At 37.1% G+C, this 22,339-nt stretch overlaps 1 protein-coding gene across 4 annotated transcripts in view; it reads left to right on the top strand.

The window, feature by feature from the left end:
• Positions 1-22,339, top strand: part of SLC12A6 (solute carrier family 12 member 6) — an 84,881-nt gene that overhangs the window by 44,897 nt on the left and 17,645 nt on the right. For 3 of the 4 annotated variants that reach the window (XM_027553444.1, XM_027553446.1, XM_027553447.1), the window contains 8 exons: positions 2,737-2,781; positions 14,369-14,463; positions 15,927-16,058; positions 16,747-16,893; positions 18,238-18,292; positions 18,774-18,904; positions 19,573-19,814; positions 21,961-22,175. In XM_027553444.1, the coding sequence (XP_027409245.1) occupies positions 2,737-2,781; positions 14,369-14,463; positions 15,927-16,058; positions 16,747-16,893; positions 18,238-18,292; positions 18,774-18,904; positions 19,573-19,814; positions 21,961-22,175 (1,062 nt within the window). The remainder of the gene's footprint in view (positions 1-2,736; positions 2,782-14,368; positions 14,464-15,926; positions 16,059-16,746; positions 16,894-18,237; positions 18,293-18,773; positions 18,905-19,572; positions 19,815-21,960; positions 22,176-22,339) is intronic. The other variant, XM_027553445.1, reaches the window with a different exon arrangement.

The following is a 22,339-nucleotide window of genomic DNA, read 5'->3' on the forward strand; positions in this document are numbered from 1 at the left end:
TTATGCATTCTCCAAACACATTCAAGAAATCCAGATGTAATTCTCTATATCTTAAGACATTTACTCTTTAAGGAAAGTGGAGCTCAAAGTCTTTTCCTTATTGAGCTTTTAACGTTTTACAAGCCTTTGAAATAAGCAAGTTGTTAATTGGCAATTGTCAGTATCTCTTGGATTAAGAACTTGGTTTATTGTCACTAATTCTATCACAAAATACTGAAGAAAGAGATATTATAAAAGCCAGTTTAGTCATTTTATCTTAAAGTCAAATCAGAACATATCTGCTGGTAGTAATGAATGCTTTACTTATGTCTTAACTTGCAGCTGCTATGGCTACATATTCTTTGATCATTAAAGAGACAGTGTAATTCATGTCATAGGTCCTGAATCATTCTTCTGCTTTATGGAACTAATATTGATTGGCTAAATTTGTGTGATTATTTTTTAATTTACTTTTTATTATAGAAAAATATATACAACACGAAATTTGCCATTGTACCATTTTAACCATTTTTTAGTGCAGTGACATTAAATACTTTCACAATGTTGTGCAACCATTACCAGTGTTTCCAAAATTTCTCACCACCCCAGACAGAAACCGTGTCTTCTCGGAATTCTCTGACGGTCCAGTGTTTAGAACTCCATGCTTTCAACTGCTGTGGGTGGGCCTGGGTTTGATCCCTGGTCGGGGAACTAATAAGATCCCACAAGCTGCACTGCATGGCCAAAAAATTTGTTTTAAAAAGAAACTCTGGGACTTCCCTGGTGGTCCAGTGGTTAAGACTCCACGCTTCCACTGCAGGGGACACAGGTTTGATCCCTGGTCACCCAGTCAGGGAAGTTCCACATGCTGTGCCGTGTTGTCAAAAAGAAAAGAAACTCTGTACTCTGACCTAATGAAGAGGTAAACTGAGGCAAGCTAGAAAAGATGAGTTTTTTCAGTAACAGCAGAGGAGTTGCAATTTGGGACAAGCAAACTGTAGTAAGCTATAGATGAGTCTGGTCAAAGTTTAGGAAAGGTTATGTTTATGAGCAGGGAATGTAAAGAGGGGAGAGTTCAGTTTGAATCAGTTAAAATCAAAAACAAACAGAGACCAGCCTTGAAAACTTCCTGAGCAGACAGAATTAGTCTAGTCACACAAACAACGCTCTGTTCAGCCTACTTTGTGAGAGTAACCCAGTTTGGGTCATCTCTTGTTCATGCCTCTGGCAAAACTTACCAGGGTTGAAATGAGGCCTCTGATCAACCCCCCATCATCTCATCTGAGAAAATTTTGTTTCTGTAAGTCAGGCATTTTGGGGAAATCAGCCTCTTAGTCTTTAAGTTTTGTCTTCCTGAGGGCACATGGATGAGTCTTGCCATTTTATATGCTCCAGTTCTATTTTAGATTGAAATTCTTTAATGACTTATTAAATAATAACTTCCTACTCCCAACTCCACCTCCAGTTCCCAGCCCCGCTAACCTCTAACCTATTTTCTATCTTTGTAAATTTGCCAATTTGCCCTTTCTAGATATTTCATATAAATGGAATCATGCAATATTTGTTCTTCTGCTTCTGGCTTTTCCCCCTTAGTGTAATGTTTTCAGGGTATATGCACGTGTATCAGAACTTGATTCCTTTTTATGGCTGAATAATATGTATCTTATTTGACATACAGTAGGGTTACATCCCAGAGAAGGCGATGGCACCCCACTCCAGTACTCTTGCCTGGAAAATCCCATGGACGGAGGAGCCGGGTAGGCTGCAGTCCATGGGGTCGCTAAGAGTCGGACACAACTGAGCGACTTCACTTTCACTTTTCACTTTCATGCATTGGAGAAGGAAATGGCAACCCACTCCAGTGTTCTTGCCTGGAGAATCCCAGGGACGGGGGAGCCTGATGGGCTGCCGTCTATGGGGTCGCACAGAGTCGGACACGACTGAAGTGACTTAGCAGGGTTATATCCCAATAAACCCTTCCTAAATTAAAAATATTGTAACTCGGAGTGCATTTGCTATACCTACCTACCAAACATTATAATTTAGCCTAGCCTATCTTAAGTTCAGAACACTTCTGCCTACAGTTTGGGCAAAATCATCTAACACAAAGCTTATTTTATAACAGTGTGTTGAATATCTCATGTAATTTACTGAATACTAAAAGTAGAGAACAGATTGTCTGGGTACAGAATTGTTGTTATGGTTGTTTATCCTGTTGATTACATGTCTGACTGGGAGTTGCTGCATGCTCCCCTGCCCAGCATCACAAGAGAATATTGTACTGCATATCACTAGCCTGGGAAAAGATCAAAATTTGAAATATGGTTTCTACTGAATGCATATTGCTTTTTGCACCATCATGAAATAAAAATATCTTTAAGTCAAGCCACTATAAGTCAAGGACCATCTGTACCACATTTTGTTTACCCATTCATGTTTGGAGGTAACTTGCATTATTTCCACCCTTGGCTGTTGTGGATAATGCTGCTGTAAACATTGTCTACAAGTATCTGAGTCCCTGTTTGCAGTTCATTTGTGTATGTACCATGAGTCACATGGCAAATCTGTTTAACTTTTTGAGGAAGCTGTGGGATTATTTTTTATAATAGTCATTTTTATTATCCTTTCATTAATGTTTCTTGAGCATTTTTTTTTTTTTTTTGCTTATTTCCTTGGTTGACTTTTGTTGCTGATTTTTAAGAAACTATTTGTTTTGTTCATTCATTTTTCTTTTCTTTTCAATTGTTTGTTTTTCAGACCCGAGTCAGAACTCCATCACAGGGGAACACAGCCAGCTGTTAGGTACAGTATTTCTGTGGGGACTCACTCTCTCTAAAGTCATCCTTTTCCTGCTTATACTAAGAGAGATTATTCCCTTCTCTAATTCTATTTTCTGTACCCCTTTTCCACTTTTCACTCCTCAGCTTCTTTTCCTGCTGTTTCTATTCCCAACTTGGTAAGTTTTAGGAATCTATTCTGTAGTTGATTGTTAAGACTCAATTTAGTTCCATTAAAAAGTAATTTTACATGGTCTGTGGTTTTAAAAAAGGTCTGTAAGAGTTAGAGCTTCTTTTTTCCAAGATAATTTTGAAAAGAAGATACAATATTCTGTAATATCTTGTGATCACCTTCATTTTAATTCTCAAAAGTACTTCATGAACAATACAGCCTTCATTCAGCAAGCCAAAGAAATTGATGTTCAAATTCCTTGTCTGTGAAATAAGTTATGAAAATGAATTGATTTCTTTTAGATATCACTTACTTAAATTGCAGTAAACTTGTAATTTGATAAGAAATTACATCTCAAAACTGATGAATTTTTCAAATATAAAAATATACTCTGGAATGAAAGGAATTCAAATAATATAAAAAGTAAATATATATATATATATATATATATAAAAAATGCAGAGGTCCTGTAAAGTATCCTACCTCACCTCTGCTCCCCTGAGGTAAACTTGCTATAGATACTTTATTGTGAATTCTTACAGAAGTTTTTAATTACATATTTTCTTTTGCTTTTTAATTTATCACTTATTTATTTTGGCCTCTTAGAATACGGAGTCTTAGTTCCCTGCCCAGGGATCAAACCTGGGCCCCTTGCATTAGAAGCAGGGAGTCCTAACCTCTGGACTGCCAGGGAAGTCTCAGTTAAACAATATATTAAATACTTTTGTTGTTGTTGTTCAGTTGTGTCTGACTCTTTGCGACCGCAGGGACTGCAGCACGCCAGGCTTCCCTATCCTTCGCCATCTCCCAGAACCTGCTCAAACTCATGTCCATGGAGTCCGTGATGCCATCCAACCATCTTGTCCTCTGTCGTCCCCTTCTTTTCCTATGACCGTATCTTTTCCTTTTTCTTTCAGTGGAGTTACACTGTACAGATATACTGTATAGATCTGTGTAGATGTATCTATACAGATGTATACTCATCTCTTTGTATACTTAAATATACTGGCAGTGAGAGTGCAAGTATATATGTACAAGATGTTCGTTGCAACACAGCAGTAAACACCTGGAAATAAGTACTCATAAATAAAATTATAGTATACACATAAATAAAATACTTTTCTACTACAAACAGAGAGAAGAGGCAGATCTTTATGTACTAAGATGTCCAAGATAAAATATTAAGTGAAAAACAGGAAATCACAGAACGGTCTGTACAGTGTAACTCCATGATAGAAAAAAGAAAAAAGATAGTCATACTATTTAATATAAAAATGTGCAATTGATACTTCCCTGGCAGTCCAATGGTTAGGACTCTCTGCTTCTAATGCAGGGAACATGGGTTTGATCCCTGGTGGGATAACAGTGGGTCAAAAGGTATATATATTTTCAAGAAGATACATCAACTTAAACCCACCAATAAAGAGTATGGACACATACTAAGCTCCCTATCATCAAACATAGGTGTTATCAATATTAACATTTTTTCTTTAGTAGGTGAAATGGCACCTCTAGTTTTTATTTGTACCTCTTTAATTATGAGTGAATTAAGTACTTTTAAATATATACTTTAAATAAATAAAGTATAAAAAGTACTTTTAAATATGTAGCCTTGTGGTATTAGGGCTGTCACTATTCTCTTTTTTATACTTTTATTTAAACTGTTCAAAATTAGTCTTCTTAGTATAGAAATTTCACATTTGAACCAGGAATGATTAAGATTTCATAGAAGATTTTGGTAGATCACGAAGAGTACAGTTCCCCCTAAACTGTTAAATTGCTCTGTCTCTATACCTGCCTGAGAGGTAGAGACATTTGAAGAGTGGTTCATCATCTGAGCAGGAACACACGTGTATAATGGAGGTAGAAGAGGGCTTGGCTAATGAAATGAACAATCAGGGGAGTTGGTGCCATTCCAGTGCTACTGAGCTGGGTTTTGTTTCCAAGTAAGCACTTTGTAGTAAAAGAAAGTAGATAAATTAATTATAGGTGAAAAGAAATAGTATGCGATCATAAAGAGTTCCCTCAGTATTATTTAAAACTCCTAGGATTTGCAAAGAGGCTGCTGCAGACATTAATCTCATTTGGCAACCTACAGTTGCATTCACTTTTAAATAAACCTGGGAATTTATCCATTTTAGGTTAAGTTCATCCTTCTACCCTGGGTTCTCTCTCCTAGGTTCATTAGGTTAGATTATATTCTCCTTTTTTCTCATGCTATTGATAACAGTCATCCTCTGTCTCCTGTTCTAAGTATGTTTAGCTACAACCTCAAAATCTGCACTGGTTTATTTTTATTTATTTATTGGCCATGCCGGCGGCTTGTGAAATCCCGAGGAGTTGAACCCGCACCTTCAGCAGTGAAAGAGCAGAGTGCTAACCACTGGACCTTCAGGGTATTCCTCTTACTGGTTTATTTTTTTAGTTTTGGAGTTGCAAAAGAGTTAAAGACAATTTATTGTTATATCTTCTAACCATCTTATGATTCCTCAGAAAAGGCATTGGTAGCTTGAATTAAAATCTTGCCAGATTCTATAAAAAATCTCACTTAGGATAATTTGGCCCAGTAGGTGAAAAACTGCTTCAGTTGCCTTGCCTGCTGAATGGAGTTTATAATAGGATCTTTCAAATCTTCTAAATGCTTTCCTTTCAACAGGGTAAAGTTATTTTAATGTATCTACTGTTTCCACTGACTCATCAGATCTCTTGCGAAACACAGGATCAGGCTGAGGAGATGCACAGAAGGGTGAAACTGCAGTTGTGATACAGAATTAAGCTGTGTGCTTACAATTCATGAATTTTTATGTGTGCGTCATTTTCCATTTAAAACACTTTAGAAAGCAAGCAAGCAAATGAACAGTGGGCCCTGACGTTTTTACAGTTTTTATCAAACATTCAAGGCAAAATAATTTCTCTTCTACAGTTTCTCTCAGGGAACAGAAAAGCAAGTAGACACTTCTCTGCTCAGTTTGAGACTAGCATAACCTTGATACCAAAACTTAACAATGACAATGTGAGAACAGTATAGACCAATTTTACTTATGAGCACAGATACAAATATCCTAAATGAAATATTAGCAGTCTGAATCAGGCAGTATACACTTGACACTTACAATCTGGGTTTGAACTGCACTGGTCCTCTTAAACTTGGATATTTTTCAATAGTAAATACTACAGCACTGCATAGGTTGTGGCTGGTTGAATCTGCAAATGTGGAGGAGGAACCTCAGATACAAAGAGTCAACTATAGTTATACTTTGAGTAACCCCCAGCATTATTCAGGGGTCACCTGTATTTTTTATTTTTTTACCTGTATTTTTTAAAATTACTGAAAAAAAAAATTACAAAAAAGTACTTTCTGGTAAAGATACATGGTTGGTTTATCATTAAAAATCAATTTATATAATTTAATATATTAGACATATTGAAGGAAAAACATAAAATCATCTTAATAGATTGCAGGAAAAAGATTTGATTGGAAACATTCAGTATTTAAATTCATGAGCTCATAAAAAACTCGTCACCACTGGAGTAGTCTAGTGAAACAATTCATTATTCTGAGAATTGGTCTAAAAGAAAAAAGTGAAGTATTTATCTTGCTTTTAACTATACCAATGGGTAACCAAATAGTAAATTACAGGGAATGTCTGTTTATAAAAGTATTTCAGCTAATAAATTAAGGAAAAATAACAGGATATCACCATTTTTGTAGCCTCTCATGAATTAATGAATCTAGGCATTGGTCATCAACATTTGCTAGTATCTGAAAAAGAAAGCAACTATAGATGACTCATACCTCCAGATGGATGATCAAAATATCCCTAGGAGAGTATTTTCCTCCCTCCCCCATAAAAATACTGAATGTGGTTAAGCCTTTAGACCCAATTATCAATATATAGGAAATAGAAGAAAACAGAGCAACATGTTAAACATCACATGGATGCTTATCAAAATCCAGATCATCAGAAACTTTACTGAACACATGATATAGGTTCTTCAATAAGTGAACTGCAAAGGAAAAGAGAGAAAGCCAGTAGACTTAAGAGATAAGCAACCAGTCATAACGTGTGCCTCTGATTTGACTGTTGATTCAGACTTTCTTCTTGGAGTAGGAAAAGGCCACCCACTCCAGTATTCGTGCCTGGAAAATTCCGTGGGCAGAGGAGCCTGGTGGGGTACAGTCCATGGAGTTACAAAGAGTTGGACAAAAATGAGCGGACACACATACATCAAACTAAAAATCAAAAACATAACATTTGAGACAACCTTTTGTGTTCACTTGGTCACATAGTTCAGACCCAAAACTGTGCCAAGGGATATTAAGTATACTTACTGCTCTTGTTCTGCCTTGCTCAGACCAACAAAGGCCATTAGACAAGCTCAGGAGTCTAAGGGAGAAATCTGAGGTTTATCTTACATCTAAGTTGAAATGTAAGTGGTAATTGAACAAAAAATAGCAATATTATAGAAATAATAGCACCACAACAATAAAATGCTTATAAAGAGCAAGAATTTGGCATACTCTTTCTGCCTACAAAAAAGTATGCCATAACAAATGGAAATCTGATATTTTCAGTAGAGCCAGTGGCACTCCTGTCAGTTTTCATTTGAATGTTCAATGAAACACCAGTAAGTTTTTCAGTAATATCAGCATTATATAGTTGGTAAAATGAGAATAAAGAAACATAATAGTGATCTGATGGGCTGTTTACTTCAAAGCATTACTGAGGCCAGTCTCACTAGGTATCCTCCAAAGGCATCTTAGGATTCTGCATAATTCTAAAGAAGTTCTAGGATGGATATGAGTTTGTTTTTTTAGTTCTTGCAGAATAAAGGTTATTTGCTATTCAGAAACTAGAATTTCCATTCCACTTGGGATTTCCTGGAGTCATAGTAGTGACCCAGATTTCTGAAGTTTGTACATCAGAAAGCAGCATGATTTCCAAGATATTCAGACCAAGAATTGATCCACACCCTTCAGTATAACCACTTTTGATTTCATACCGGGTTGAGCCATGCCTTTCAGTTAACCACTTCTGATGAGAGCTTTGCTCCTTGCCCAGAAAGCCCTGACATTTCATAATTGACCAGGAGCTCTACTGCACCCTCCCACCACCACAAGTAGACCCTGGGTAAGACAATTTGGAAGGCATCATTGATCTCATAAATGCAGGCAAAGTCTCTGGAGACAGTCTTCCCTCCAACCACCCAAAACAAAATTAAGCAAGCAAATAGAAGTTGAGTCAGAAACTTCCAGAACCAGAGTGTCTGAAAGTTAGGGTAGTTGCACCTGAAACTTGAAACCAGAGAGGCCTCAAACAGAGGTGCCAGGGCTGCATCCCAGGAAGCCAGAGCTGTTAGGAGATGGCTTAGACCAGCGAGCAGCAGGGTGGGGGCAGGGGAGTTCTGAAGTCAGATTTTTATAGCAACAATATTATAGGGCTACTGAATAACAGGGAAGTAGTATGCTAAGGCTGGGACTCCTTTCCTCCTGCTGTAACTTTCAAAAGGAATGAAATGGTGTTGAGTCTGGAATATAACACTATTAAATGTCTAAATTATTTAATAGAGGATGCAGCTAGGAACATGAAACTGTTTAAAGAGAAGGTAAACAAACAGTTGTTGATATTTTTAAAAATGAAAGGGTTAAACAGATTAAAAACAGGCAAAAGATAGTTGTGAACAAAAAGAAAACCACATGTAGACATATCTTAATAAAGCTGCAGGACATCTAAGAAAAGATCTTGAAAGCAGCAGAGAGAAGAAACAGATCATCAGAATAACAACAGGATGATAAACTTCTCAGATAACAAATAATGTCTTAAAGTGTTTGGAAAAAATTTATTATCCTAGAATTGTGCTTAGCAAGACACTTGGGGTTAAGGGCAAAATATAATTGTAGATAAGTAAAAGCCAACAACATTTTTTACCACAAAACTTGCTCTAAACTATTTGTTTTCAACGAGGGACAATTCTGTCCCCAAAGGATATTTGGAAATGTTTGGAGATATTTTTGATTGTCACTATTGGAGATGCTACTGGAATCTAGTGACTAGAGGCCAAGGATGCTCTTAAACATCATAAAATGTGCTGGACAATATCCTACAACAAATAATTATACTGTCTGAAATTTCACAGTGCCGAGTTTGAGAAACCCTTCTCTAAAGGAATTCTAAAGAATATACCGCAAGGAAAATGATCCCCGAAGACTGGTATTCTGAAATGCAACAAAGAATATTGAACAAATGAAATGGTAAATGTAGACCTTCACCCAAGTCAGTGTTGTCAATATGAAATAATTTTAGTGTCTTATTTATGTAGTGAAAAAAAAACTCCTAGAAATGTTGGACAGTAATATGTAAGTCAGGAAGTGAGAGTTGGAACTGACTACAAGAATAGAAATAGAGTGTGAAAACTCCAAGCGAGGAGAGAGGAAAAATGGAATAAGGGAAAGTAAACCAAAAAAATCCAGAGAGAAAATGAGAATGAATCATAGAGAAAGAAAACGAAAGAGAAATAAAGAGATAGTACAGTTCAGTCTGAATATATCAGTTGCTAAAGTTGGTGGACCTAACTTGACAATTAAAAAGACAGATTGTCAGATTTTTAAAAACACAGCTACACGCTCTTTACAGGATATCTACCTACAGCATAAGAACCCAGGAAAAACGAAAAGTTGAAAAACAGAAAAGGACATTTAACCAAAAGACAACTGGTATAGTTATCATTATCTTTTCCTTCTGTTGTCTTAAGATTTATTCTCTTTCCTTTCTGGCTTCTTAAAATAGGTATTTAGCTCATATAATTTTTATTCTTTTTACTTTCCTTATATAAAACTTTAAAGCAATAGCTTTACTTTGAGGTGATGCTTTTGCTGCATCAAACAAGTTTCAATAGGTGGTGTTTTTGTTGTTACTCAGTTTTTAAGTAGATTAATCTTTGATCCTTGAATTGTTGGAAAATGTGTGGTTTTTAATTCTTAAATTTGCATGGTTTTTAAATTTGTCTGTTTATAATTAAATTCTAACTTCTTGTTATACACCAAGATCGTGGCTTATATTTGATATGTTTGATATTTGTACAATCTTTAAGATCTAGTACATGATAAGTTTCCATATATAAATTTTCCATGTATGTTTGATTAAAATGTATAATCTCTTATTTTGCATGCAGAACTCTGTCTCCATTAAGGTCAGGGTTATTCATTGTATTATTTGGATTTCTTTACCTTTGCTATTCTGTCTGCTTCACTTATCAATTATTGAGGAAAAGTATGTTAAAAAAATCTCCTTGTGTGATGGTAGATTTATTAATTTCTTGATATAGTTCTGTTCATTTTTGCCTCAAATATTTTGAGGCATGGATGGACGGATGGGTGGATATGGCCTTTTTTTTCTTAAGCTGCACTTTGGCTTGCAGGATCTCAGTTCCCTGACCGGGGATTGAACCCAGTCCACACCAGTGAAAGCACCAAATCCTGACCACTAGGGAACTCCCTAGGCAACCTTTTAGATCGGCTCTGTTGATCCTTTCTTGCTGGTATTCACGCCCTTGTGTAATCCTCTCTCCTTTGAGTGAGGGATGGACTTTATGACTCCAAAACTTCTAATTATTAGAATATGACAAAAGTGATGTCACTTGCAAAATGAGGTTACAAAAAGACTGTGACATCTGCCTTGCACCCCATCTCTGGCTCTTTGATGGCGTGCTTTGAGGGAATCCAGTTGCCATGCTGTAAGCTGCCCTGTGAAAAGTCCCACATGGCAAGGAAGTTGAGAAAGCCCCTTGGCCAACAGCCTGAAAAACAAAACTGAATCCTGCCAACTATGTAAGTAAGGCTGGAAGAGAATCTTCCCCAGGCCTTCCAATGAGACCACGGTTCTGACAGGAGACCATGGAATAGAGTGCCCAGCTAAGCCATGTCCATATATCTAGCGCCCACTAACGGAGATGAAATGTATGTGTTGTTTAAGCCTCTAAATTTGAGAGTCATTTGTTACACAGAGAGAAATAACTATAAACAATAGATGTATGTTTAAAATTTATATACTTCCTTGGTGAATTAGGCCTTGTGTGGTTACCCTCTCATTCCTAATAAAGTTTTTCTCTTAAAGAAAAATGTATCTGCTAACAATAAATCTGTACCAGCTTTATTTTGGTTAGGTTTTTCCTGATATATCTCTCTCCTTTACTTTTATCCTTTGTGTGTCCTTATTATGACTCTTGTAAACAAGAGACATGATATATATGCCTGGATTTTGATGTTTAATCCAGTGTGTCAATCTTTATATTTTAACTTGTAAATTTCAATCCCTTACTTAAAAATATTCTGTCTACTCCCATCCCCCAAATGAAGAAAATAATGTTAACACACTCTCACATCACTCTTTCCCAGCCCCAACCCCTGTTGTACTGTTTTTATCTAGAATAGGTCAGTGGCAAAAAGGATGGGACTTCTCAATAAGTGGACTTAGAAGAGCTATCCATTTGCTAAAGAACTACATGATCTGATTTCTTCCTGTCTTTCTAGCCACTCTATCCTAACTCTATTTTGGCCATGTTATATATTCTGTTTATGAATCCATTAAGATTATATCTGCTTTAGGATCTTTTATTTATTTATTTTTGCTTTAGGGTCTTTTAGAACTGCTGTTCCCTCTACCTGAAATGCAGGTTTTTCCCGTCCATCCTGTGCCAAGAGGACAGCCAGTTAGCATATACCAGCTCATGAAAGCCAAGTGTATCTTCTCTTCCTGAAACCAAGTTCAGTGAAGTCACATTAGTATTTTAAAATTAGCCTATGTGAATATTTGGCAAATACTATAAATTAGTATATAATTCTGGAGGACCTGCTTATCATCACTCTAATGATCTTATCAAAACTTGTCTGCCTTCCCATCCTGTCATAATCTATCCCAGTACATGTTTCATTTTCTTCATTGAACTTATCACTTTTTTAAAAGCTATTTTCTGTCTTTTGTGACTTTAGTATATGCACAGTGAAAATAGTCTGTACCTGCCTTGTCTACTGTTGTAGTGCCCAACATATAAGAACTTAGTAAGTATTTACTTATTGAATTAATTGAATAAATGAATTACTCAAAAGTGGTAATAATTTTTAGCTGTGTCATTCTCTAAAATTTTCTGGAAGCGTTGGAGAGAAGATAATAACTGTATTTCTTTTTATGACTTTTTATTATGGGAATTTCCAGAGGTACAGAAGAGTTAAGTAGAATAGCATAATGAAACAACATGAACCCATCACCCAGCTTCTGGTTGCAATTTTTCAGCCCCCACCAAATTTTTTCCCCAGAATATTTTTGCCCTTTCTAAAGAAAATAACCAATCCATATTCATATCCCTCTGATTGTTTCCTGACATTTGGTTTGAGTCAGGATTCTAACAAGTTTTGCACCTTGTGACTGATTTGGTATGTCATCTTAAGTCTCTTAATTTATGAGTTCACCTGTTTTAGTTTATGCCATTTATTTGTTAACAAAAGCAGATTATTTGTTATATGGAATTGTCCACATGCTGAATTAAAAAAAAATAATTTTACTTACTTTTGGCTGTGTGGGTCTTCTTGCTGTGCGGGCTTTTTCTCTAGTCGTGGGGCTACTCTTCATTGTGGCGCATGGGCTTCTCACTGTGGTGGCTTCTCTTGCTATAGAACGTGGACTCGAGGGCACACGGACTTCAGTAGTTGTAGCACAGGGGTTCAGTGGTCCACATGTTCTGTGGCACGTGGGACCCTCCTGGAGCAGGGGTCATTGGCAGGTGGATTCTTTACCACTTGATTCACTAGGGAAGCCCCACATTCTGAGTTTGATGACTGCATCTTTGTGGTGATGTTTAACATGTTCTTCCTTTGTTTTCTGTGAACTGATAGTTAGATTTAGAGGTTTGCTTATATTCAGCTTCCATTCATTCTTTGGTTAAGAATGAATTCATTCTTTGGTTAAATTGTACAGTGTTTCTTTTATTGCATTACATTAGAAGATTGTGTTGTCCCACTTTTAGTGATGCTAAGTTTGATCAGTGGGTTATGTCTCAGACTTTCACCTAATGCTTTTAGCAACCATTGATGATAACTGCTCATAACCATTATTTCATTAGGGGTTGGAAATTGGTGGTGTTTTTTTAATTATAGCATTCCATCTGCATTAATTAGCTAGAATGTTTCTATGATGAAGAAATTTTCTCTCTTTGGTTACCTTGAAATATAGTTGGTACAGGAAAGGTGGGATTAGGGCTAATTGCTTAATTCTTTACATTTATTATTTTTCAGACTGATATTTTTTCATAGCAACTCTGTGAAGGGGACTAGTTTTTTTTTTTTTTAATGTACCATTTGGATATTTCAAGTAGTTGCATTTGAATTCATTGTATTATGTATTTTTAGTGTTCACATTATCCCATTTTCAGCCAGTGGGAACACCTTCAGATTGACTCTTCTGTCCTTTGACATGACTCTTCTGTCCTTTGACATGACTCAGTTATTTTGATAGCTTTCTGTTTCCCAAGCTCATCTTACATATATAAGGTTTTAGGACTTTAGATTAAAATCTTTAATTTTTATATTGATATCTAGTTCCTCAATATTTAAAATCTTAGAGTTTGAGGGGGGGCTTTATTTATTTATTTTTTTGGCCTCAAACCATGCTATATGTAGGATCTTAGTTCCCCAACTAGGAGCTGAACCCTGTGCCCCCTGCAATGAAAGTATGGAGTCTTATTAACTACTCTGTTGCCAGTGAAGTCTTTAAAATCTTAGTTCTTAATGACATTTACACAGTTATTAAAATTCTCTCTTCTGCCAGACCTGTATAGCTGTGTAACTTTTACATGATAAAGAACCAGAGTTAAGAAAGCACTCAAACAACAAGAATCTCTACTGTTTTAGGGAACCCAATCTCTCCTTCGTTTTTCCTCGGAATGGATTCACCAAATTCTTGTGGGATGCCTGTATTCACATAAAAGGATATGTGGCAAATGTTTGTACAAAAATGGTGTCATTTAGAAAAGGTCAGACAGCCCTGAAGGCCAAAGGCTTTTATTGCCATTATCAACAGGAACCGTGTGTAAAGTAGCCTTGTCCAGCACAGTGTTGTACACCGAGCAGGTACTCAATGACTTTTTATTTTTCATTCTGGCTTTGGATGACATTAAGAGTAGGCTCTCTCTAGGCTAGAGTCTTAAAAGAATAGTGTTTCCAGTCTTCATATTGTTAAGAAAAGGAATGACCCATGTTTACTCTTAGAGATTTGCTTTTGCTCCTTTTCAAGAGGAAGTCACATTCTCCAGGCAATGCTACCACTCTTGAGATGAAAATCTGAATATGAAAGTGAGTTTCATTATTACAGAGGCAACATGCAGTTCTTTGGTGCTGATGCCTCTTCAGTATCAATGAGAAACTAACATGGTATACTTTTTTTTCCAGATGATGGACATAAGAAAGCGCGAAATGCTTATCTTAACAATTCCAATTATGAAGAAGGAGATGAATATTTTGATAAGAATTTGGCACTCTTTGAGGTAATATTTGGGAGAAAACTAGGGCAGAGACTTCAGGAACAGAAATTTCAAGATTGTTGTCTTCCACCCCATCTAGTTTTAAAATTGTACAGGTTGGATAACTTAATAACTGTTAAAATATAGTACTCATTATTATAGTTTGTCATTGCAGTTGATTTAATCTATATAATTATTGCTAGTTAACAAATAACCATTGAATCAAATTTCTGTGAAAGAAAGAGGAATGTTGACATCACAGGCATATGGAGAATCTTGCTGTCTAATTTAACTAGGATGTAAATGTTTATGTTGTAATAATCTATAAAATTTTTCAAGTCTGTGTTTGGGATGAATTTACCTTAGAACTAGTAACCAAAAGAGTTTCTCTAGTGGCTCAGCAGTAAAGAATCTGCCTGCAGTGCAGGAGCTGCCGGAGATGTAAGTTCTGTCCCTGGGTTGGGAAGATCCCCTGGAGGAGGGCATGGCAACCCACTCCAGTATTCTTGCCTGAAGAATCCCACGGACAGAAGAGACTGGCAGGCTACAGTCCATGGGGTCACAAAGAGTTGTACATGACTAAAGCGACTTAGCACAGCACTAACCAAAAAGCAGGGTAGGAAGCAGGCTGTTGGATTAAAAGGACCTGAATGTCTCACCTGACTAAGACGGCATGGACTTTGATGGAATCTGTGGCCTGATTGTTGAAAGGAGCCTGGTTTAGTCCAGCACTGCTTTGTCTTACTTTGGACAATGATTCGAATGCCACTTTTCTCAGTGTTCCTGTTTTTTTAAATAATATTTTCTCTTAGTTTCCTTCAAGAAAAGGTCTGAGGTGAATATTTGGTTCAGTCACAGAAGTTTTTCATTGACATGTCCACGCTTGGTGCTGTAAATAATAACTATAAATATGAGTTGACTATTAGTAATACTGTTAGCAGATTGCTAGCAGTACTGTGATTAAAAATTATGTCATCGATGTTCTTTGTGAGGTTTGCAGTCGCATGTGTGCTCAGTCATGTCCGACTCTTTGCGACCTCGTGGACTGTAGCCTGCCAGGCTCCTCTGTCCATGGGATTTTCAAAGCAAGAATACTGGAGTGGGTTGCCATTTTTTCCTTCAGGGGATCTTCCCGACCCCAGGGATTGAATGAGCATCTCTTGCATCTCCTGCATTGGCAGGTGGATTCTTTACCACTAGCGCCATCTGGGAACCTTTTATGAGGTTACAACTGTCTATTAGGAGCCAGTGTGGTTTTTTGTTTTCTGTCAGCTGTTACAATCATAAAGCCTTTCATTTAAGAATTTCCTAAGAATTCATGTAGCTCTGATTACATCTTATAATATGAGGGGAGAATAAAATCTCTGATAGATTTTTTAAAAATATTTGCCTGTGATTACCTTGCAGTTTTCTGGTAGATGGATCGTTTTGATGTTTATTCCCAGTGTTCTTCATCATGTATTTCTTCCTTATTTCTGGCTTTATAGGAAGAAATGGACACCAGACCAAAGGTGTCTTCTCTCCTTAGCCGCTTGGCCAATTATACTAATCTGACACAAGGAGCAAAGGAACATGAAGAGGCAGAGAACATCACTGAAGGGAAAAAGAAGCCCACCAAGGTGAGGCCTTAGAATAGTAAGGCAAGTTAAAAGACCCCATGTAGAAGACAGGAAAAAATGTCCTGGGTATCACTCTTTGCTCAACAGATATTGAGCACTTTGTATGTGCCAGCCATGTGAGGGGTGAGTTCTGTAATGTGTAGCTGGGAGATGAGCATTCCAGGGAAAGGGACTAGCACTTCAAAAGAAGAGTGTCCACACCCATGAAAATATGGAACAAAATTACAAGTTAGCTTTCTGGCTGTTCAGGAGTAAAGCAACACTCAGATCTTTTTATCAACTCCATTTACCAACTACTATGAAAAATTTATACCAAGTTCTGAAGAAATTCCATCAAGTCATTATCCCATTTTTTTTTTTTTTAAGAAAAAACTAATGCCCTTGAAGAATAGAAACTTCTAAATTGTTGAAGATGCACCTAAAAGTTTGTGATGGGATTCCTATGTAAAAACATGTGGAGATCTCTGTAAAGTTAAAATATGTATCTCTAGGAATAATAAGTATGGTGATAGACATTTATTAGATGGAGATTTTGTATGTGCCTATTTAAAGATACTGCTTAAACTTATCTCTGTTTTGCAATTAAAATTATATTTAGGGCACAAGTTTTTATATAAAAGTAAAGGGATGAATCAGCTCTTCTAGATGACTACATGATTTTTTCTTTTGTCAACATCTTTCTTTCCAGACTCCCCAAATGGGTACCTTCATGGGTGTCTACCTCCCATGTCTACAAAATATTTTTGGAGTGATCCTGTTTCTGCGCCTCACATGGGTGGTGGGCACAGCTGGAGTTCTGCAGGCCTTTGCAATTGTCCTTATCTGCTGCTGCTGTGTAAGTCCCAAGTTGACCACTGGAAATCACCTGGAACATACAAGAGCTCAAGAGTATCATGCTTTAACCTCTTAAGGAATAAAAGAAAGAATACATACTGGGAAAATACTCATGATCTCAACAGGAGAGATTATTTTGGTATTAAAATCTAAAGGATTTTCAGTTTAGTCAGTTACTCACTGCTTATATCTGTAATATATTGTACTCAAAATTACGAGGAAAGGCTTCCCTTGGAAGTAGAAGATACAGCCCCTGACTTCAAACACTTCAGAAGACAAACCATTTGAATTTGATAATGCTAGTGTTGTGACAGAAAATGTGTTAGAAAATGTGATGTGTTACTCCACTGCAGGACCAGTAAACAGCTGATTGTTGTTTGGGGGTAAGAAGTATTTATTTTGAACTGGCATCCCTTACCCCTTCTCCAGAAATTGGGGTGTTATTTCCACGTCTTCTTTCCATTATACTGAGAACATTCTGGTCTTCTTTTAATTTAAATTCCTCTTATCTGTGTATCCCAGCTACATCTGTCAGTTTTGTTGTAAATTGATAGATTATTATAAACATTTTTTTGTTATTAAGCTGTCTGCTGACTTATTGCTGTCACCATCACACACTCCCTGTACATTTTGCTCAACTGAGTACCATGCAAAGCAGGGTAAGCGGACATAGTCCATATCATTCATAACTCAATTTTTTTTTTCAGTTTCTTAGTCTTGAAACTTGAGGGCCGTATTTGACTCCTTGATTGCTGGTCATATCTCATCAGGTATCAAGGCCAATGAGGTGTGCCTCTGAAATCTCTTGTCCAACCCCTTCTTTATATTCCTACTTCTCCCACTGCAGTCCTTTCCTCTCACTGAACCACTGTATTAGCCTGCTAACAAGTCATTCTGCCTCCATCTGCTCCCCATCTGCAGTCCACTCTGTACTCTGCCACTATCAGGTAATTTTTTTTTAAATACAGTTCTTGTGAACTCAGAAGTCTCCAGTGGTTCTCGTTACTGAATATTCTTGTTATTGTAGCCAGTGTTTAGTCAGTTTCCAATCTGTTTTCCAAGTTTTTAGCTAGAAGATCAGGGTAGGATCGGTGGTTCTTAATAGCACCTAACCTACTGATTGCCATGAAGGAGCATTTTAACGGAATACTCCAGATGCCAGTAGTGTGACTAGTGCAGTGATGAAGCTCGTCATCTCATTTCCATACCACTGAGTACGAGGGAACTCCTTCCATGTAAGTATGTAGAGTTGAATATCCGACAGGTGCTCTGAGACCTGCAGATGGGAAAGTAGTGTGGAAATGTTGTCTTTGAATAGTAACAGCCTTCTCTTTTCTCTTTATAGACGATGTTGACTGCTATCTCCATGAGTGCCATTGCCACTAATGGAGTGGTGCCAGGTCAGTAGCTGAGATTGGATTTCATGGATTGTCACTGATTACTGTATGTTTATGCTATAAAGATAGAGGTGCAGACTTCCAAGGAATGTTATTTATTTAGTCTGTTGGCCACAGGCACTACTGTTTGACTTGAGAAACCGTCTTTTAAAAAAATCTTTATTCTTTAAGCTAGAATATCTCATTTCTACTGCATTTTTAGCTTCATTTAGTTGGAATTTATATTTTATTCAGCTATCTGACGCCTCTGGTAAATATCATCTGATATTTTTCTTAGTAATACTGACAAAATTGTGCTGCTTTATGTGGGATATTAGATGTGTGGTATGAAGGTTTCATCTTTTACTTCCTACTGGGAAATCTACTTTTTATCACATTCAGGGTTTTTAAAAGCCTGAAGCATTTATCCTTTTTTACACCTTGTTTACATTCCTGTTACTAGCATGCTTTCTTTATCTTGTTCACCTTCTGTCTTACCTTTTAGCTGGAGGCTCATACTTCATGATTTCCCGAGCACTGGGCCCGGAGTTTGGTGGAGCTGTTGGCCTCTGCTTCTATCTTGGTACCACATTTGCAGCAGCTATGTATATCCTTGGTGCCATTGAAATATTTCTGGTGAGTAATGGCTTAACTGTGGTCTGTAGTATGGAAAAGATACAGACTTGGACTTATTTTGCTGTTTGATAGCAAAGCTTTTGAGAAATCATCTATAGGAATCAATCAAGTGATTGACTGCTGACCTGTTATTGACTGCCTACTGGGAGTATGAGTCAGAGAGGTTGAAGGTATCCTTTGGCTGCCTACTCCCTCCCCTCCACCCCATCACCAGCACCCTGCCACCTCACCCAAAAAGGTAAAGTCTCAGAAGCAAGACGTGCTAATGGGGAAAAAGTAAAATAAAGTTTATTTCTTTTGATATTTTTATCCCAATGACATAAAATGTTTATTTATTTATTCACTAGGATATATTATTTACTATTTAAAGTAACAATAGCAGAAGTAGGACTCAAGATAATCTTTACAGTTACTTTGTATAACACTTTGGATAAGCTATTAACATATCCCTTGTTTTTCCACTTGGAAGTGTAAGTATTCAGAATAGCATGTAGGCTAATCAATGACACCCTATTTTTGTGGGCATTTTAGATCAAAACATGAATGAGGCTATGTCTCCAGTCACTTTGTGTCTCAGTTTTGCTTTCGTTTGTGAAAGCAAATGCAAACAACAACAACCCTTTGATTACTTTGAATGACCTCATTTTCTCCTTTTTTTTGCTTAACAGGTATATATCGTCCCTCGAGCTGCCATCTTTCAGAGTGACGATGCACTCAAGGAGTCAGCAGCCATGCTAAATAACATGCGTGTCTATGGGACAGCCTTCTTGGTCCTCATGGTATTGGTGGTATTCATCGGCGTACGCTATGTGAACAAGTTTGCCTCACTCTTTCTGGCCTGTGTCATTGTGTCCATCTTGGCCATCTACGCTGGAGCCATCAAGTCTTCTTTCGCACCTCCACACTTCCCGTACGTGTCTCTGACTAGGCATCATTATTAGGTAGCCGTTAACAGCATCTGGTGATGTGATCATTTCAAGGCAGAATTTCACAGTTTCACTGAGATTTCCCCCTTGGATAAGCCCAGTTAGATCTGTGCAGGAAGCCTCTGAGGAAACTGTGTGTGTCGTCTTCCTTATGTCCCAAGCATAGAATTGGCAGCTGTGCCATCATTTGGATATAGACAGTAGGTTTTTCAAAACCTTCTGATAATGATTATGTATATTTGAACTATTCATGAAAGGCTTTCAAACAGCATAGTTACTGCCAGCAACCTTGATAAAGTATTTAAATGTTAGATTCCTTTTATTAATGAAAAATCAAGAGAGTCAAGAAAACCTTAATTCCTACCTAAGTATTTACAATTGAATTTTTTATTTTGATTTTAGTACAATAGTACAATTTAGTACAATAATGAACTCTCTAGTCACAAAATAAGGCAAATAAATGTCACATCATTTGCATATGTATCTGTTTCTATATAAATTATATGACATACATAAGTAGTACAGGTGCCTTAATGTATACCCTTTGAAGTAGAAATGGGTTTGTACAAATATGTGACTCAAAGGCTCACCTGTTTTCCGTTTGACTAGAGGCATAGGAACTAGCCAGCACTGAGTATTGCTTGTAACCTTGTTATAGTGACTGTCTTTGAAAAATCATCCAAGTAACCCAGGGATCACACTCATCAGTCTTAGGTTGATTTAACCTGATTACTGAAAAATAGATTTTTCAAGATGAAAAATCAGGTCCAGAGAAATTAAATGACTTGCCCCAAAGTTAATGATTGGCAGAGCAAGAACACAAACCTTGTGATTTGCTGAATCCCAGTCCAGTATTTCTTCTCCTGTGCAAAGTGCTGTCAGTAATAAGAGTCCATGATAAATTTTCAGTCTGCTTATCCAGGAACTGTAAAGTAACTGGAGATCCACTTGAGTCATAGAAGTACTAAAGGCTACATTCTGGCTATATCTTAACTTGGGAAATTCCATTTTCCTCAAGTTTTCCTTTGATGTGTCTCCTCTTTTTTGGTGGGCCAAATTCATGTGTGGTATTTTCTTTAAAATATTTCAGCAAAACAAGTCTAAAAACCTAGAGGAATGCATAAAACAAGACTGGGAAATGTTGGGAGTTGTTGAAGCTGAGTGACAGGCACATGATTTATCACATATGTATGCTATCATTTTGCAGATTTCAAAAGTTGCTTTTTTCTTCCGAGAGTTATTTTAACTGTGGGTGTATTATTCTTTTATTTGTATTTATATCTTTGGTTTAAAGAAAAAAATGAACAGTCTATATTTGTATTATCCTTAAATATCCTCACTCCACTAGGTCTAGGCTTAAGTTCAAAAACAGTTTTCTATTAGGCCGTAGAGGGACGGCCTAATTATAGCCAAGCTGTCTTCACTGAAACAGTATCCAGAAGATTTGACCTTTTTCTATATATTTTCAAAGGGGTTTTTATTAACATAAGGCTTTTTCTTAGACCAAAATGAAAGAGGTAGATTTGTGTGTGTGTGTGTGTGTGTGTGTGTGTGTGTGTGTGTGTAAGAAGAACAAAAAGACTCTTAAGATTTATTTTAGACCCTGCTGCTGCCAAGTCACTTCAGTCATGTTCGACTCTGTGCAACTCCTTAGACAGCAGCCCACCAGGCTCCCCTGTCCCTGGGATTCTCCAGGCAAGAACACTGGAGTGGGTTGCCATTGCCTTCTCCGATTTTAGACCCAACAATTGGCTAATAACGTAGAAATTCTATAAGATGATTCAGCACAGCGTCTTCAGACAGTTCCTGTATTTGGATTCTGTTACTACTACCCACCACCTGTGTGAGGTCATGCAGACTACTTTTTCTCCCTAAATTTCAGTTCCTCCACAACAGAGAAATACTGTGGTACATATTTTGTGAGATCGCTGTAAGGGTTAGGTTGGCAGAAAATGTAAGATACCATTTTCAGAGCTAGTTCTTTTCCCACCCATGACAGTAAAAACTCTTCGAGATGAGATTTTTTTTTTCCTTTGCAAGCATATATATACTAACTTATTTCTAAACTATTTTCTTTTTTAAAATAGTTTTTCCTCGGCTTCAGTTTTCTTCCTGTTCTTTTTCACTTAGGGTCTGCATGCTGGGCAACCGCACCCTTTCATCAAGACATATTGACGTTTGCTCAAAGACCAAGGAAGTTAACAACATGACAGTGCCGTCAAAGCTGTGGGGCTTCTTCTGTAACTCAAGTCAGTTTTTCAACGCCACTTGCGATGAGTACTTTGTTCACAATAATGTCACTTCGATCCAGGGCATCCCTGGATTGGCTAGCGGTGTCATTACAGGTGAGTTAGGAGGTTTGGGGACACGTTTCTTACTCTTCTATTATCCATCAACACTCACTGCCACAGTACCACTTCCCTTCTTAAATTCAGCATACAACTCAATTCAACATCTTTCTGCTTTTCTGTTAATGAATTTATCCTTTTTCAGGACATCTTTGTAGCGT

This window comes from Bos indicus x Bos taurus, chromosome 10 (assembly GCF_003369695.1).
Source record: "Bos indicus x Bos taurus breed Angus x Brahman F1 hybrid chromosome 10, Bos_hybrid_MaternalHap_v2.0, whole genome shotgun sequence".
In the NCBI taxonomy this organism is placed as follows: domain Eukaryota; kingdom Metazoa; phylum Chordata; class Mammalia; order Artiodactyla; family Bovidae; genus Bos; species Bos indicus x Bos taurus.